Source organism: Oncorhynchus mykiss, chromosome 17 (assembly GCF_057628025.1).
Source record: "Oncorhynchus mykiss isolate SJ-2025 chromosome 17, ASM5762802v1, whole genome shotgun sequence".
NCBI lineage: Eukaryota > Metazoa > Chordata > Actinopteri > Salmoniformes > Salmonidae > Oncorhynchus > Oncorhynchus mykiss.
Genome location: NC_143038.1, coordinates 34,544,398 through 34,563,461, shown reverse-complemented (window position 1 = coordinate 34,563,461; position 19,064 = coordinate 34,544,398). Strand labels below are relative to the sequence as shown.

At 44.1% G+C, this 19,064-nt stretch overlaps 1 protein-coding gene across 21 annotated transcripts in view; it reads left to right on the top strand.

Annotated features, from left to right (window-relative positions):
* LOC110493206 (plasma membrane calcium-transporting ATPase 1) overlaps positions 1-17,948 on the top strand; it is a 160,147-nt gene extending 142,199 nt beyond the window's left edge. For 12 of the 21 annotated variants that reach the window (XM_036950054.2, XM_090205325.1, XM_036950050.2 and 9 more), the window contains 2 exons: positions 1,445-1,627; positions 11,919-17,948. In XM_036950054.2, coding sequence (XP_036805949.1) covers positions 1,445-1,627; positions 11,919-12,161 — 426 coding nt within the window. In that variant the 3' untranslated portion in view covers positions 12,162-17,948. Of the gene's footprint in view, positions 1-1,444; positions 1,628-6,305; positions 6,517-11,918 lie in introns of all 21 variants that reach the window. The other 9 variants (XM_090205319.1, XM_090205328.1, XM_036950056.2 and 6 more) reach the window with 1 other exon arrangement.
* Positions 17,949-19,064: the final 1,116 nt, after the last annotated feature.

Below are 19,064 nucleotides of genomic sequence, written 5' to 3'. Positions count from 1 at the left end.
TTCACACCCCTTGACTTTTTCCACATTTGTTTGTGTTACAAAGTGGGAATAAAATTGCTTTGTCATTTTTGTTCAACGATCTACCCAAAATACTCTGTCAAAGTGGAAGAAAAATTATAAATATTTGTTTAAATAAATGGAATATAAAACTAATCTTGATTAGATAAGTATTCAATCTTCTGAGTCAATGCATGTTAGAATCACCTTTGGCAGCGATTTCAGCTGTGAGTTTTTCTGGGTAAGTCTAACAGCTTTGCACACCTGGATTGTACAATATTTGCCCATTTATTCTTTATTATTAGTTGTTGATCATTGCTAGACAGCCATTTTCAAGTCTTGCCATAGATCTTCAAGACGATTTTAGACAGAACTGTAACTGTAACTTGGTAAGCAACTCCAGTGAATATTTGACCTTGTGTTTTAGGTTATTGTCCTGCTGAAAGGTGAATTTGTTTCCCAGTGTCTGTTGTAAAGCAGACTGGACCAAGTTTTCCTCTGGGATTTTGCCTGTGCTTAGCGCCATTCCGTTTCTTTTTATCCTCAAAAACTCCCTAGTCCTTGCCAATTACAAGATTTACCCATAACATGATGCAGCCGTCACCATTCATGAAAAAATGGTGGTAAAATGGTGGTACTCAGTGGTGTGTTGTTGGATTTGGCCCAAATATTACACTTTGCATTCAGGACATAAAGTAATAATTCTTTGCCACATTTTTTGCAGTTTTAATTTACTGCCTTATTGCAAACAGGATGCATGTTTTTGGAATATTTTGTATTCTGTACAGGCTTCCTTTTCACTCTGTCATTTATGTTAGTATTGTGGAGTAACTACAGGGTTGTTGAGCCATCCTCTGTTATCTCAGCCATTAAACTCTGTAACTGTTTTAAAATCCCCATTTGTCTCCTGGTGAAATCCTTGGGTGGTTTCCGTCCTCACTGGCAACTGATTAAGGAAGGGTACCTGTGTCTTTGTTGTGACTGGGTGTGTTGATATACCATCCAAAGTGTAAAATTACTAGATGCCCTTCTTTGCGAACCATAGGAAAACCTCCTGAAACCTGAAATTCACTGCTCGACTTAGGGACCTTACAGATAATTGTATGTGCGGGGTACAGAAATGGTGTAGTCATTTCAAAATAATGTTAAACGCTATTATTGCACACAGAGTGAGTCCATGAAGCGTTTTATGGTACTTGTTAAGCACACTTTTATTCTCCTGAAAAAGTTGTGGAGTGTGAATGCTTTCTGAAGGCACTGTATGTGGCTTTGAATGTTAATGCACCAAATTGACTGTTCTCATGTGCACTGCTCTCTTTCTTCCCAGATGATCTTGACCGTTCCCCAGTACAATCACACAGCGTCATGACAGGGTGTATAACTACTCCTACTGTGCTGAGTGAGAGAAACTGTTTATTCAAACATTCTCTCTTCCTCTCTCCTCCAGCTGATCACAGCCATCCCCACCCACCGCCTGAAGTTCCTCAAGGAGGCTGGCCACGGCACCCATAAGGAGGATGTTCCCGAAAACGAGATGAACGAGGGGGATGATGAGATCGACCATGCTGAGATGGAGCTCCGTAGGGGACAGGTCCTCTGGTTCAGGGGACTCAACCGCATCCAGACTCAGGTACGCACCAGGGGGTCCTCAACTACCATCACCTGCTCTCGCTTTAGCAGCCCCCCTCTCTATCTCCCTCTTTTCCTTCCAGTCCCCTCCAGGGGTTCCGCAGGTATAGGAGGAGGAGAAGACCATCTATAAGGGGTTGACAGGGTTGGATATTCCTCTCCCTCTCTCCCCCACCTCTCTCCCTCCCCTTTCTCCCATCTCTCCCCTCGCCCCTCGCCAGCGTTCACAGGTAAAGACCGAGAAGAGATGAGAAGAGCTACAGAAGCACTGCATTGTGATGAGAGGAGGGATATACTTCCCCCTTGTCCTCCCTGTTGTGAAGAGCTTTAACCTGCTGTCTGTTCTCCAAGGGGAAGAATAAGACAACATATTTCTTCACCGTGACCATTTTGATAACTGTTGTGCTGGTACTTTTTTAAATTCAGTCATTCTAATCTGTGTCATGTGCCAAAGATTTTGCAATGACACAGAGTACAAGGAGTGGAATGCCAGCTAAACAGACTGGTACCCAGGCTAGTTCTAAGTCTCTCTGAAAGTTAAGCGTTTTAAGTAAGGGTTTTTCTCTGGGATGTATTTTGCTGCTGCCTCCTGTGAAGAAAGACAGGTGTGTGTTATTGTCTGAGGGAGACAACAGAGTCTGTGACAGAGTCTGATGTCTGGGCTTTGATTTCCTGTCACTATGCCACCTCTGTCTCTACTGTCTAACTTGTCACCCCTTAGCTGGATAGCTCTCTAACTAAGTGATCCCTAAAATGGTGGGTTGGGAGTCAGGATCCTGATGGGTAATATCAAGAGGAGATCAGATACCAGGGGGCTGTATGTATCAAGTGTTGCAGGGTAGTAGCTGATCTCGGATCAGTTATGCCTTTTCGATCACAATGAATACGATTATATGGATAGAGGGGAGCTGATCCTACGTCAGCACTCCTGAGACGCTTTGTAAATATGGGCCCTGGGATGTAAGGTGTCAGTAGCTCTGGGCCCCCAGGTGGGGGAGTGGAAACCCGCCTCAGACACACTGGAGGCCTGCCTTTAGCGATAGTCACTACCCACCAACACAACTAGACATATCTCTATATAACCTGATGGAGAGTTATAATGGATGACTCTCAGGATCATACTAATACTGCTGTTGCTGCTACAAAGGATCGTCTCGCTCGCTTTCGCTCCCTCCCTCCCTCCCTCCCTCCCTCCCTCCCTCCCTCCCTCGCTCCCTCCCTCGCTCTCTCGCTCCCTCCCTCCCTCTCTCGCTTCCTCCCTCTCTCCCTCCCTCTCTCGCTCCCTCCCTCTCACGCTCCCTCCCTCTCTCCCTCTCTCGCTCCCTCCCTCTCTCGCTCCCTCCCTCCCTCTCTCGCTCCCTCCTTCCCTCTCTCGCTCCCTCCTTCCCTCTCTCGCTCCCTCCTTCCCTCTCTCGCTCCCTCCTTCCCTCTCTCGCTTTCTTTCTCTCTCCAACTCTGTTTCACTGTCTCAGTGTACACAGCCTTGGGGTTGAAGAGACTTACTGTGATGGGAGATGGGGAGCAGAAACACACTTACTGCCTGTTGCGCACACACACACACACACACACACACACACACACACACACACACACACACACACACCATTGGCTAGCTTATATTTAGACTGTATTCAAATAGAGCTTTTCACCAGGTCTCCAATTGCCTTATGTAGTAGGACACACACACACACCCTTTAACTGCCAGGGGACTCCACTGTGTTTCCTCTGTGGGTGTATCGGAAGGCGACACATACACACCCCCGTACATTTTGGTACATTTTAGTACATTTTGTGATGGTAAAACAGTTTCAGTGTAAATTTAAATGACTACAACCAGATATAAAGTTTGTAGAAAAGATAATGGACCTATATATTTATTAGATCATCTTTGAGAACTAACAGCCTCCAGAATAAAACCTACACAGTCAGGGTGAATCTGAAATTCCCCAAAATGTCATGGAACGGGGCACTTTCATATTTGAGGCACATGGATAGCAAAAAAAGGCAATGGTAAAATGTGCAGAATTGCAAGAAACTAGCTTTCAAACTGCAGAATTGTCTCTTGGTTCCGTGTAGAATTGCGGGAAATTTGTTGCATGCGCCACCACTGCTCAAAGAAATCAGTGGCAAGACTAATGGAGGTGGAGAGGAAGCCGAGGTCCATTGTCTCCATACATACATACACACACAAACAGTGCAGTAGAGATGGCACCACTCCCATGCCCACCAGATTTCACAGCTACTCTTCCTGGGGTCCAGCCAAATTAAGGCAGTTCTATATAATTACAAATGTTACAATACATTTCACAACAGATTAAGTGTGTGCCCTCAGGCCACCACTCTACTGTCACATATCTACAATACAAAATGCATCGTTGTGTCTCTTCACAGTCCCCGCTGTTCCATGAGGTGTATTTTTAGCTCTTCTTTTTCTCATTTTACTGCTAGCATGAGTTAATTAATTTGGAATAGAGTTCCATGTAGTCATGGCTCTATGTAGTACTGTGCACCCTCCCCCATATACTCTTCTGGATTTGGGGATTGTGAAGAGACCTCTGGTGGCATGTCTTCTGGGATGTGCATGGGTGTCCAAACTGTGTGCTAGTAGTTTAAATGGACAGCTCGGTGCATTCGACAAGTCAACGCAAGGAGTGATGAAGTCGATCTCTCCTCCACTTTGAGCCAGGAGAGATTTACATGCATATTATTAATGTTAGCTTTACGTGTACATTTAAGGGCCAGCCATGCTGCGCTGTTCTGGGCCAATTGTACCTGACCAAACGAATGGACAGTAGTCCGTCTGCAACAAAACTAGGGCCTGTTGGGTCTGCCTTGTTGATGGGGATGTTTCGAAAGCAAAGCAGCGCTTTATTATGGACATACTTCTCCCCATCTTAGCTACTGTTGTATCAATATGTTTTGACCATGACAGTTTACAATCCAGGGCAACTCCAAGCAGTTTAGTCTCCTCAACTTGCTCAATTTCCACATTGTTCATTACAAGATTCAGTTGAGGTTTAGGGTTTATTGAACGATTTGTCCCAAACACAATGCTTTTATTCTTTGAAACATTCAGAACTAACAGAAGAGAATGTCATGGTTTATTTTCGAGTTGTTTTCCCAAAAACAAACCTAAAAGGTGTCCGGTGTTCCCCTTTTTAGAATACCTCCTCTTCTCTCTCCGTGTGTTTTAGAAGGTCCCGTTCTCCCCGACAATGCATCGGCCAAGTTGGGTCCTTTCTTCGGCCCCGTGAGTGGGATTCCTAGGCCGTGAACGCTACAATAAAGTGGGCCTATGGAGACGTTTCCAGAAGCCGAGCTTTGGTTCGGCAGTGCTGCTCTCCCCTCCTACAGGAGTGAGCTATAGGCAATCATAGCGCTAGCATGTACAGAGGTTATTTCTGTGTCCCTGTGGGCCTCATTAGCCTTCGCTAACGCTGAAACAACATACCTGCAGCAAAAACCCCTGTAGAGTGGGCGAAGGATGATTAGCTTGTTGTGTTGTTTGGATGTAAACGTATACGTCCCTCTCGTACAGTGGGTCAAAAAAGAGTTCAGTCTTTCTCGGTCTGCCGTTGGGGGTGCGGCTGGAGGGACGTGGTTCTTCTTTTTAACTATTTCATTATCTACAGGGCTGTGGAAGACTCCAGTCCTGTCTCTCTAGTGTCTGTTTCTCTCTCGCTCACTTACTCTCTCTTTTTTCTTTCTCTGTCTCTCTCTCTCACACACTCACACACACACACACACACACACACACCAGAAGCCTATACTGTTTGTGCACCCTGTAACTGACTAACCTTCTACCCTCTTCTTCAACTGAAGTATGCAACTCTTCGTCTCACATTTGTTTCTGAATCTTTCTCTCTTCTTGAATTGGTTGCTCTCTCTCTCTTCTCGTCCTTTAGCCCTCTCTCCCTCTGCTATTGTCCATTAACTGTCTTTTTTTTAATGATGGAAAGACTCTCAATACGGTTGACCAGAATAATAAAGAAATATATGTTTTGTCTTTTATATTGTGTTTTAAGGTATTTATTCGTATGTGTGTAGATTTAGAACTGAATAACATATTTGACTGTTGACAAATGTTCCTCATTTACTGGGACACAACGCCATAATTGACCGTTCTTATTCGTTTCTTCCAAGTTGGTTTCTGTGTCGTTCGAGACGGATTCTAATTCCCATTCCGACGTTCCACTTCCTCAGTTTAACTTCCCTATCAAATACAACCAGGACATAATTGGCAAGAGGAGGACGACTTTGCACCAAACTTATCAGTCGCCTGTAGGAACACTCTCTGCCGTCTTCGTTTGTTTCCCTCCCTCGCTCCTACCAGTGCCCTCAGCCTTTTTCCTCTGTCACAAAATATTACCCCTTTCATTCAGTGGCAGGCCTTCCAGTCCTCTCCCTCTCCATTCATTCCACTCTTCCTCAATCTCTCCAATCCCCTGTTCTGTCCCTTCCAACTAACGATTTAGGGATTTTCTAAATTTGTGCAATAACCACTGTCTGCTCTGCCCATACAATGTTTCTTTCTGCTATCTTTCCCTTCCTCTGTTCACTTCCTCTTTTCCTCTCTCCCTTCTTTCTATCTCTCCCTCTCTCCTTGCCCCCTTCTCTCTTTCTTTCTCTCCCTACGTCTCTCTGTTTCTTGTGACTATGCTGTGGGCTGTTGTTTGCAGATGGACGTGGTCTATACGTTCCAGACGGGTCAGGCTCCGGTCCCGGGGGCATTGAGACGCCAGCCCTCTGTGGTCAGCCAGCACAACGACGCCAAAACTGTCTCTAGCCCCACCCACGTAGGGCTTTCCTCTTCCTCCCTGTCTGCCAACTCTGCCGGGGCCCCGCCCCTTCCTGCAGCCGCCGCCGCTGCTTCCCCCTCCACTGCAGGCAGTGAGTGAGCGGTTGCGATGGCGACCCCTTAACAACAAGCTATCTTTTCTCTGCCGCCTCCTCCTCCCTCTCCTCCAGTCAGAATGCTGCATGACTGACTGTTTGATTTCTTGATTGAATTGCTGACATGCCGTCATTAACCCATCCACAGCCTGCCGATGCCTGCTGACTACTTCCTCTCTATGATTGTCTTTCTATCTTTCTCTTGTTCTATGTCTGCATTGTTCCCTTTCTCTCTCGTTGTTTTATTTACTCTCTCCTCGGTTTCACTCTCTCCTCGGTTCACTCTGGCTTTCCTATGGCTTTCCCAGTGCATCCTGGGGGTTGGAGTTCTCCAAACTCCTAATATATGATCTGCATGTATTAACCCAGGTGAGACCTCGCCGTGAGATGAGATCAACCTAAAATAATTGTCAGGAATTACAAAGAGCCAAATCTGTCTCAGTCCTTACTCTGAAAATCCTATCATCTGGAATCCTGACTTCCATTTTATTTCCCTGGCTGTCCGGCAATACAGCGGCCTTGGTAGAGAGATAATTGGACTGGCTAATCTCACATAGGGTATAATTTGACAAGGTTAAATCCCGAAGGCAGGCCCTAATCTGAGAGGCTGTTATCTGAAGCAGGGCCCAGGAGGTCTCACGGGGGTTAATATCGAAGGGTTAATTGCATTGTCTAATAACCGTGCATCACTCCATTTACTGAGCTGCCTCAGCACTTCTCTCTCTGTCACTCTCTGTGTGTGTGTGTGTGTGTGTGTGTGTGTGTGTGTGTGTGTGGGGGGGGGGTGTGTGTGTGTGTGTGTGTGTGGGTGTGGGTGGGTGGGTGAGCAGTGTTTAGTATTTTTCAGATTCCTGTTTTCTACTTCCAGTGGCAACATATCAGAAAGCATGTATCTTCTACCTTCTCTCCAACTGTTACTAAAGACACACGGGGCACCTTAAAGGGCTATGGTCACAGTTGGTCACTGATAGCTCAGCCATCTCCATGTCCAGCCCTGAGGATACATGTGTGGAGAAGGAGAAAGTCTGTGTATAACTGAATGAGTGTGTGAGTGATTGATTCTGTGTCAGAAGTCATGCAGTCATCTGCGTGGTTAGTGTATAGAGAGTCCATTAGTTCCGGTGATGGTGTTGGACTGTTTTAGTAAGAGAGATGAGCTAAGTCATGTGAGATATGATAGGCAGCTTCCTCTGTACGGATGAGAGGGACAGAGGGATGGGGGATGACCTTGCCCTTTGCTAGAGGGAGGGATGGAGAGGTGAGAGGGAAGAAAAGGGGGACGTCATTCCTCACACCACGACACAGCACTTCCTCCCCCCCTCCGAGACACACACATGCCGTCTGCCCAGCAACAGAGTACTGAGAGAGACACGCACACACACACTCGCTCGCGCGCACACACACCCTCACACCCTCAGAGGGCTGCAGGGAGATGGTTGACAGATGCTGCAGCTACTCCCTTCTCTCTCCTTCCCCCTTTCTCTCTTCTCCAGTTGCCCCCTAACTCATATGTTTGGATGAGGCCCTCTCGTTTTTCTACTTCACATGCATCTTTCTTTCTCCCTTGCCCTCAATCTCTCTTTCTCCATCTCTCTCGTCTTGTCGTCTTTCTGTCTTTGTCTTCTTCTCTTCCCTCTCTCTCCTCCCTCTCCCTGTCAGTCCGCTATTCAGGGAGGACTTATGACTCAGTGTGTGTTTTATAAAATAAAAAAAATTAAAGACTTGGCTGGCAACCTCAGAGCTGACTTCTTCCTCCATGACAGCCTCTGCATCTCACTGCTTTTTTCTCACCAAAAGGGATTTATGGGGAAGAAAGATAGCCATAAATTTCTACCACATTTTGTTATGTAAAAAAGGGGATGGATGCCTGTGGTACACTGGTGTATCTTCGCAACCGCCAACACGCTCACACGAGAGGCACGCAGAGATCAGATGGATATGAGAGGACTTAGAAACCTAGAGAACTATACACAAATGTAGACGCGCACACACACAAACCCATATTAGAGGACTTAAAGCCCTGGGCTTAAGAGGCAAGGTTGCAGAGACACTCGTCACACACTGGGGTTCTGGAGTAAAGGAAGAGGTGGTGCAGGTAACGGATTTGCAAACTAGAACTAAAGTCTCTGGAAAACATGTGAATATGATTATAGAAAGAAAAGATGGTTAGGACTGAAGAATACAGTGTGGAAAATATCTAAATATATTAAATGGGTCATGTAAGACTGAGAATACAAAGTGGAATTGAAGTAGCTGTTATTTTTTTTCCCGTAACTCATAGGAATTTGTATCCGCTTTAAAGGCTCATGCGGTATTGAGGCAAGCGGTCACCTTCTACCTTTCACCCCTGACCCCATCCCCAATCTATGCACACATTTAGAGCTGCTGGATGGTGGTCGTTTAACATGATCACGTCTTTTTTTCACCCATGACCTTTTCTCCTTTCGCTTTCTGATCCAATTGCTGCAGGCCTTGATTCCCAAACCTTTTGCTCTTTTTCTTATTTGTCTTTCACTCTGTTTTCTCTGATACTATTCCCCATGTTGCCCTCCTTCATCTCTTGCTTCTCTCGCTCTGCGTATGTTTCCATCCTCTCCCACTCGTATGTCTCTTTCTACTCCTCTGTCTCCCTCTCTTCTCCCAAGACGCTCTCCTTTCTGACTACAGGGTAACAATAACAGACCAGTAGTTTTCATCTTTGTTTTACCGTGTGTGTGTGTGACTATTTTCTTCCTGGCACGGAAATGGAGCAATGAAAAATGGAAATATATTTTGTTCGACATCACAATGCTCTCTTAAACACATACACACATAGCCAGAGAAGTCTGCCTGAAATAAGAATTTAAATATCCCGAATCATCACAGAGGTTGGATGCTGATTGGATAGTCTGTAGAGATGAGGTCCACATACAGTCCACCAAAGTAGAGCTCATTTCTCGTCATAATCAGCCGCATCATGCCAGAGAATGCTGTGGAAATGGAAATGATTGGATTTGACCCTTTTTCATTTTTTCTTAGTTCTCTCTCACACACACACACACACATACTACCGTTCAAAAGTTTGGGGTCACTTAGAAATGTCCTTGTTTTTGTCCATTAAAATAACATCAAATTGATCAGAAATACAGTGTAGACATTGTTAATGTTGTAAACGACTATTGAAGCCGGAAACGGCAGATGTTTTATGGAATATCTACGTAGGCGTACAGAGGCCCATTATCAGCAGTCCTCACTCCTGTGTTTCAATGGCACGTTGTGTTAGCTAATCCACGGTTATAATTTTAAAAGGTTAATTGATCATTAGAAAACCCTTTTGCAATTATGTTAGTACAGCTGAAAACTGTTGTTCTGATTAAAGAAGCAATAAACTCAGCATTCTTTGAACTAGCTGAGTATCATGAGCATCAGCATTTGTATCTGTAGCATCAGCTCAAAATGGCCAGAAACAAAGACATTTCTTCAAAACATTGTATGGCTATTCTTGTTCTGAGAAATGAAGGCTATTCCATGCGAGAAATTGCCAAGAAACTGAAGATCTAGTACAACGCTGTATACTACTCCCTTCACAGAACAGCGCAAATGGGCTCTAACCAGAATAGAAAGAGGAGTGGGAGGCCCCCGTGCACAACTGAGCAAGAAGACAAGTACATTAGAGTGTCTAGTTTAAGAAACAGACGCCTCACAAGTCCTCGACTGGCAGCTTCATTAAATAATACCCGCAAAACACCAGTCTCAACGTCAACCGTGAAGATGTGACTCCGGGATGCTGGCCTTCTAGGCAGAGTTGTAAAGAAAAATCTCAGACTGGCCAACAAAAATAAAAGATTAAGATGGGCAAAAGAACACAGACACTGGACAGAGGAAGATTGGTTAAAAGTGTTATGGACAGACAAATCTAAGTTTGAGGTGTTCGGATCACAAAGAATTCATGAGCTGCAGAAAAAATTCAAACATGCCGAAGGAGTGCTTGACTCCATCTGTCAATCATGGTGGAGGCCGTGTGATGGTCGGGGTGCTTTGGTGGTGGTAAAATGGGAGATTTGTACAGAATAAAAGGGATCTTGAAGAAGGAAGGCTACCACTCCATTTTGCAACACCATGCCATACCCTGTGGACGGCGCTTAATTGGAGCCATTTCCGCCTTCTGACGAAGGCCGTGAGGCTGATGCATAAGCTTATTAAAGATCAGTGATACGATCGAGCAGTGTGCGGTTTCTGTTTCCCTTCATGTATGTTTTGGAAAACAAGGACATTTCTAAGTGACCCCAAACTTTTGAATGGTGGTGTAGGCAACTAGACGGAGAGACATTGTGGTGTGGTACAGATTATAATCTAATTAGGTTATTGTAGGGAGTGTTGAGTACCATCAGCTTCATAAGTATCTTTGAGTGTGTTTGTGTGTGAAAGGCTGAGCATGTGTGTTTGTGTGTGAAAGGCTGAGTGTGTACTATACGTGTTTCTGTGTGAAAGGCTGAGTGTGTACTGTGCGTGTGTGTTTGTGTGTATGAAGTGCATGTTTTTTCCCCCATTGCAGCGTCAACCTTTCATGCCCGCTACCAACGTCTTCTCATCATCTAGCTCTTCCTGCACTTTCCCTCACCACACTCCCACCTATCACACCAAATATCCCACTCGTCGTTGGTCGTCAACCAGGGAGCCCAACAGACAACTCCCTCCATCCCTTTATTCATTGAAGAACATTGAGATGCTGCCAGCTAGCTGTGCTGTTCTGTAGCTGTGTGTAGGCTGGTGTGTTGGTGTGCATCCTAGCGTCACAGTGATAAGAGACTGCAGCTTGTAGCCTCAGATAGCACTGTATGTGTCAGGGTGTTTGGGGGAGGGGGGGGGGGGTGTTGTAGAATTAAGTAGCTGTGTGGTTGTGCTCCTGATGCTTGCTAAATATCCGTCCACCGTCATCATCAAGTGTTCCCACCTCGTAAGTTGGTATTTTAGTATTATTCTGTGTTTTTGTGCTCTATTTGTTTTGTGGTGCTCCTTCTCTATTTTCCACTTCGCTCTTATGTACTGTATTGTAGTGGACTGGAGGTTTTTGTGTGTATGATTTGGGGGTTGTTTGTCTTCCTTTTGCTTGCTGTTTGATTTAATGATCGGTGAGTGATCGAGACTGCAAAGAGCGACCATGACATCCCAGAATCCTTCACATCCCACCTCTCACTGACCACCTTTTGCCCCCCCCCCCCCCCCCCCCCAGCAGATTACCCATAAACCCCTGCCTGTCTGCCTGACTCCTCTCATCACCATCAACACAGGAAGACCGAGCCAGGACCCTCATACTAACTGTCCTTTTTATTTATCTCTCTTTCTCTCCATCTCTCCCCTCTTTATCTCCCCTGTCTCTCTGTCTCTCCCCCTCTCTCTCTCTTCGGTCTCTCTAAAAGATTAAGGTGGTCAATGCGTTCCGTAGCTCCCTTTACCCGGGGCTAGAGAACCCAGAATCCAGAAACTCCATCCATAACTTCATGGCCCACCCTGAGTTTGTCCCCCTGTCTGAGGAGGAGGCGCAGATCCCTGAGAGAGAGGAGTCCAGCAGCGATGAGGTGGATATGGAGATCCAGCCCATCCCCAGCTCCTCGACTGGGGGGGGAGAAGCTCCAGACGTCAGCCACGAGACCTCCTGCTGATCACCTCCTCTCTTCTCCTCCGCTCTGATCTATCCATCCACCCGTCGGCCAGCTGGCTCCCCCCCTGCAGTTCCTCTCCTCCACCATGAGGAGGACCAGCGGTGCGCCCCTCAGATCCTTAGACTCATCCCACAGAGGGTGCACCCAGAGTGGGCAAGGGGTCCCGGTCCCAGCGCCTCCCCCTCTTCACCTCTTCCCTCAACTTCCTGAACCCTACGCCCACCTCTCACCTGACCACCCCCACCTTGCCATTCTCATCGGCTTGCACTGACTGTGTCGCGTGTGCCCTTTAAGTCTGTGCAGAAGAGTGACATGCAGAGCATCCAATCACATTGTGCCCCTAACTCATGGGTGGGAAGGACCATTTGGGGTCCACCAATCTGCTCCGTCAAAGGCCGTAGCCTGTCCTTCTGTCCATCTTTGGGGTTTTATATCATTTTCTTTTTTTTTTTTTTTTTTTAAACCTCAGAGTAGCCTAGAACTGAAACGCAACATGTTTATCCTTCTGTACTAGCTTATACTCTGCATACACTAACTGGCACAGAACTTTAAGAATATACCCATGTGTACATTAATATTGTATGTACATACATGTAACTGCCAAAATAAAGAAGACACTTAAGTGAGGGATACAAAGTATATTGAAAGCAGGTCCTTCCACACAGATGTGGTTCCTGAGCTAATTAAGCAATTAACATCCCGTCATGTATACAAATATCCAGTTGCCCATTATTTTGGCTTCGATGGTTAGAAGAAGAGGCCTCAAAGGAGCATAGGGGGTTTAAAGTGTGTGTACGTGTCTCAGTCCCTCAATCTCAACCAAACTGAACGCTTATGGGAGATTCTTGAGCTGCGCCTGAGACATCATTTTCCACCATCAACGAAACACCAAATTATTGAATTTCTCGTGGAGGAATGCTGTCACATCCCTCCAATAGAGTTCAAGACGCTTGTAGAATCTATGCCAAGTCGCATTTAAGCTGTTGTGGCAGCTCGTGGTGGCCCAACGCCCTATTTAAGACACTTTTGGTGTTTCCTTTATTTTGGCAGTTAACTGTATATATGCTTTATAGGCTCAACGCTCCAAGCTGATTGGATGATCAGATGTACATGGCCCATGTGATTAACAGCTTTCAGCTACTAAGTTTCTCTTCTCTATTTCTCAATCTGTGTTTTAATTGTACAGCATGTACGCATTTGATCTGTTTTGAAGCAGGATGTACTAATGGGTTACTCAGTTCAATGCAGGAAACCATGTCTTCATTGATTCTGACACACTACAGCGTTTCAACGATATAGGTTCAATCATCTAAACATCTCTCACTTTAATTTGGTTCTTCTGGGTCCATTTTTGACATGATTCCATTATGATTTATCCTGTTTTTGTTGAAGGACAGTGTAAAGAATGCTATGATATTTTAACAGAAAAGTGAATTCTCTTAAAACAACATTTTCAAAGTAAAGCTTGCAGCAGGCTAGAGCCAGAGGGCACCCCCTCTCTGTGGAGCAGGGTCATGGCAAGACGATGTGGAGGTCTCCCTCATCTGATGACCTCATCCTTATCTCATCCAATCAGGGTTCTGGTTTTCCCCAGCCCCTTGAGAGTAAGTTGACAGCTTATGAAACTGCCTCTATGGAGTACGATTAAGAAAGTCAGAGTGAAGTGAATGATATTTCACCCCCATCGCTCGTATGCATGACGTATATTATCCGTGTTTCATCTGTGTTGAGTAGAATGGGAATTTAGAGATGGGTTATGTGAAACAATATTTTGGGGTGGGGTTAGGACGTACGTATTCCTGTGGACAGAAATGGGTAATTGTTTTTGCTTTAGTCTGTCTCAACAAAAAAATCCACAAAAATGAAAAAGTCCACACAAATACATTCTGTACCTTAACAAGACAAATCTAGTCCTCGTTTTACACTGTCGACGAAGGGGCGTTGGGCTTGTTCCTGTTAGCTCCAGTGTGCGTGTGTTGTATGTTGTTATCGAGCATCACTGTGTTGGCTGCAGAGTGACACAGGGGACTATCGATCTCTCCCATCATGCCTCTGGGAGAGCCAACCGTGAGCGGCACAGATATAAATCCAATATCTCCCCCTCCCTCCTCACCCCGCACCGCTCCCTCCCACCCTCCCTCCTCCGGGCTGCTAGGATAGGGACACAGCACATCCCCACATGTCAACCAACCACAGATAATGGTGTAACAATAAGAGGAATACTCTAACAAGAAGAAGAAAAAAAGACTCAACCAGAGATGTGTATGAGAGCTCCTGTATTCAGTAGTGTATGTTGTCGTCAGAGGTGTCATGCCCGTAGGGGGCACAGGGGCACGTGCTCCCTCAGATTTGTCATGTTTAAAATATCTTTTTTTGGGGGCCTTTTTTTTTCTCTCTGTAATACTACTAGGCACTTAGCAATTTTATATAACTAGCTACCAAGAAACCATTTCAGGCTATCAATACAGTTAGAGTAGCTAGCTTGTCGTCCTCTTAGCTGGCATGCCCGCTGGCAAGGTTGGTAGACTTCAGAAAAGCAAGCAATAACTAAATGTACTGAATAAGACTCACATTCCTTTCAATATTGTACCAGAGATGCAGAGAAGTATATTTTGTTTTTTTGTTTTTTTTTAAGAACCACCAGTCAGAAGGATACAGACAGCTCAATTGGTATGCTTAAATATTCAGAAAAATATACATTTTTTTACATAGAATTAAGCATAATGATTATGGCTCTAGATTACAGGAAAAAAAGCTGCTTCAGATGTTTGAAAAATGCTAAATTCTCCAATTTATGGTCGGGGGGCTTACCACCCCTCCGGACCACCACCCCAGCCATCCTCACGTACTTTGTGCCCCCTAAGATGTGTGGGGTGCATGATTCCCCTGGTCATTGTTGTATATGATGGTAGAGAGAGTGTTAACTTGGGCTGACCCCATTTTCCGCCTCCGGCCACCAACTCTGTGACAGAGATTGTGACGCCCTCGACAGGACGTGTGCTATCGATTACCAGTAATGTACTACTGCCATATTTTCAACCTTATTTTCATATCTAGGTTGCTTACTTCGATAGAACCCTCTGGTGATACGCCTTTTCTACTTACTCAGAGCCATATTTTCTAGGTTGTCGTTGTTGTTTTGTATCCCATCGTTATTGAGGTTTCCTTTCTATTCCCCCTGACCAACAAAAAAAAAACAAAGACAAAATAATGTGTCACTGCCGATACAGTATATAAGTCATGGACCACTACGATGTTTACAGAACATAGTCAGCCTGATGCAGTAAGCCTGCTCCCGCTGCACTTCACTCCAACCGGCTAGTCTCCTTCATTCCCTTGCTTTCGTGAGTCTTAGTACATAATTATGGGGAAGCTTTCTTGCATGATTTTCATAGAAACTCAATGTTTTTTGTTCATTTTTTACAATTCTTCTTCTGTATTTTTATATTAAGTACTTTTTGGAAATATATAAATATGTATAGGCTGAAGAGTTTTGATGACAGTACAGACCATGAATAAGATCAATCGACAGTGTAACATGTTTTTGCCGTTCTATATACAGTATATTTATGCCACATTTGTAAACCATGCTTGGTCGTCTGATGCTGGGGCTAACTAAATTAAAATAAATTGTTTACTCACTGTAGGTCATGTGATCGGACATACTCTTTCAGCAATCTAGGCTTGCCGCCCCTTTCCCTTTCACTATATACAGTCTTAAAGAGAGTATCTTAAATTCTGTTATTTCTTTCAATAGCTTAAAGGGATAGTCCGGGATTTTGGCAATGAGACCCTTTTATCTGGGGCGGCAGGGTAGCCTAGTGGTTAGAGCGTTGGACTAGTAACCGAAAGGTTGCAAGTTCATATCCCCGAGCTGACAAGGTACAAATCTGCCCCTGAACAGGCAGTTAACCCACTGTTCCTAGGCCGTAATTGAAAATAAGAATTTGTTCTTAACTGACTTGCCTAGTTAAATAAAGGTAAAATAAAAATAAATAAATAGAAAATCTACAGTACTTCCCCAGAGTCCGATGAACTCGTGGACACTGTTTTTTATGTATCCTCGTCCAGTATGAAGGAAATTAGAGGTAGTTTCGGGGGGCTAATGCTAAAGCAATTGTGCTAACACTAGTTAGCAACTTCCTTCAAACTGCACCCAGATACATAAAAAAACGGTGTCCACAAGTTCATCTGACTCTGGTGAAGTAAATAAAGGGCCTCATTGTCAAAATCCCGAACTATCCCTTTAAATCAAATGTGGTCCAATGAAAGTGAGTGAAATAGAACATGGTAGTATACAGAACATTGAAGATTTGCTAAATTAATTGGGGGTATATATATATATTTTTTAATCTCTATATAAATGTATTTTGTTAATTTTTTTCTGTTCTTTCAGACTAATATGACTGCGAGTTTAACTTATTTTGTGAGAGGATCGGTGCTCTCGGATGCCTGTGTAGTGACGTTAGTCGACTTGTCAAAGAGGGCATGAATTTCATCCAAATTCAGCATTACCCTTTTAATTCTAATGGCTTAGAACACTGTTTATGGGAAGAGAGTAGAGCTGTTAAACTGGTAGTGACATCACTTCCTCTTCCTGTTTTTGTCCATAAACAGAAACTAGATGCCTTCGTTGTGGTGTCCGTTCGACCATTAGACAGTCTCATTTTGGGGACACATTTTCAATTGGAATCCTTTCTTTTCTTCTGACTTACTCTATTTGGAAGACTGCGCTTATACATTCAGTATGTGTAAATATTGTCATAGGATGATTTTGAACTTAACTTATAACTCTTGGTAATGAACAGGGGGCAACCAGTCAGGGATCACCGAGCATAGCTTTAAGAATGTTCTGCCAAAGTCTTGCTTTGTACAATCGTTGCTTTTTTGTCCTTTTTTATTTTTGCACAGATTGTTTTAAACGATTATTGTCAGGTGAAGGCGTTTTCCTTGTTTTCCATCTTCCCAAAATAGTTCATGTTTTTGCATGTAAACGTGGACAGAGAATAGAAAGAGCTTGAAGCGTCACTAAGATTGTCCCTCTTCTATTGCCATGGCCTTGGTTGTGCTGTTGTGATCTCTTACTGGTTGCCCTCCCATTCCATCCCACAGGTGAACATATACTCCATCCTCTAGAAACACCCCAATGTTTTTGTTTGTTGTTTTTGTTTTTGTTTATTTGTACCTTGGCACAACTGTACAACAGAAGCAGACCAACAGGTCTGCATGTCTGAGGTGGAGGGAGAACTAAAAAACGGCTAGACCGACCTGATAAAGCCGATGTTTGGTTTCTCTGATGGATAAGCCCACCGTGGCGTCTGACCAATCTGTAAGATCTGTTCCTTCTCATTGCACAGGTCTCAATAATGACTCATGTATGACAAAATGAAATTGCGAAGGCATTGTGCAATACCTGTCAACTGTAATGGACTGCATTGCTTCTCTAAAGCTTCTCTTTCTTAGATAGCTTTTTATTTCTTTCGATTTGGGGGATTTCTTTGGGGAAGCTTCTCCGCAGTTGTAAATAATAATAAAAAAAAAAAAACGGTTTGAAAACTGGAATATCACAGTTTAAAGTCATAACCCCTTATTTTACGTAGGACGATATTTACCCGAACCAGTTCTTGTGTTTTAATACATTTTCAATTGTATCTCATTGAGAAAAGACCGAAAAATAACTTTCTGTCATTGATATGATGCACAGTAATAGACACTGGTGTTATTTTTGTATAAACATAATACCATCTATGTGGCATGCATGATGTATAAACAAATGTGTGGTTTAAAGCAATATGTCCAACCTGGTTGATTGGTACTTTCGTGTTCTGTGTAGCTTAAACCACGCTGTACTAAAAGAGGAAAAAAAAGACTGTAGTGTTTAATATATGTGTTCAATGTTCTGCATGGTTAAGTATGGAATGAGACATCCCAAACGTTGACTTGCTTTCAAAACAAAACTTGCACGTACAAACTCGTACACATTTTGACTCCGTTTCTGTCCCCCGTGAAACATACACTGAGAGGATGCTGCCTTTGAAGATATGGAATGGATGGATGTGCGAGTGAACGGGACTTAAATTCAGTTGCACAAAGATCTGTTCAATGAAGGGTTTTATCTGTAGGTAGCAAGTCCCTGATGGGTGCTTCATCACTAGTGTTGAATGATTCCTACTTGGTTATTAGCTAAGGTACTTCTTGACTGTATCCTGTGTCTGTTCATTCCCAATGTGTCTCCCAGCAGGCATGCAGTCGACCATCCTACTTTACCCCATCTCACCACAGAGGCCCGACGTGATAACCAACAAAAACGCCATACACACAACACTGCTGTTTATCATGCATAACGCAATAATAGTTTTGCAGTTAATATTCGTTTTATTTATCCATGTGAGGAGTCATTACTTTGAGGTTTTATTGGCATTTTAGAACATTCCTAAATCAGTACCCCCCATGCTGAATCTATTTCACCACCAAATGAGAAGTAATTATGATACCACGCTGTTCATTGTTTATTCCATCATCCAGCCACAGCCACGGAGAATCACTCTCTACCAAGGTAGGCATTTGCTCATCAACTCATTTCACACCTATCACATAAATCGATTTCCTCATTGCCCTCCCTCAACTCTCCTCTCAACTCTCCAACTCTCCTCTCTCATTCCATCTCCATCCATCCAAGGACAGCGCTCATCTGTCAGTGCCAAACAGCAGTCAACCTCTCTTCTAGCTGCAGCATCTAGATGCCTGAGATTCTTCACTGGTTTATTCAACAGTTCTATCCATTATGGTTTCTTTTTAGTTGATGCTTTGTGGCTCGTACACAAATCGACCACCACAGTTTGTCTTTCTCCCTTTTGATATTTCGCTAGTTGTTTTTTCCTAGAAAGGCTGTTGCTCTGTCGG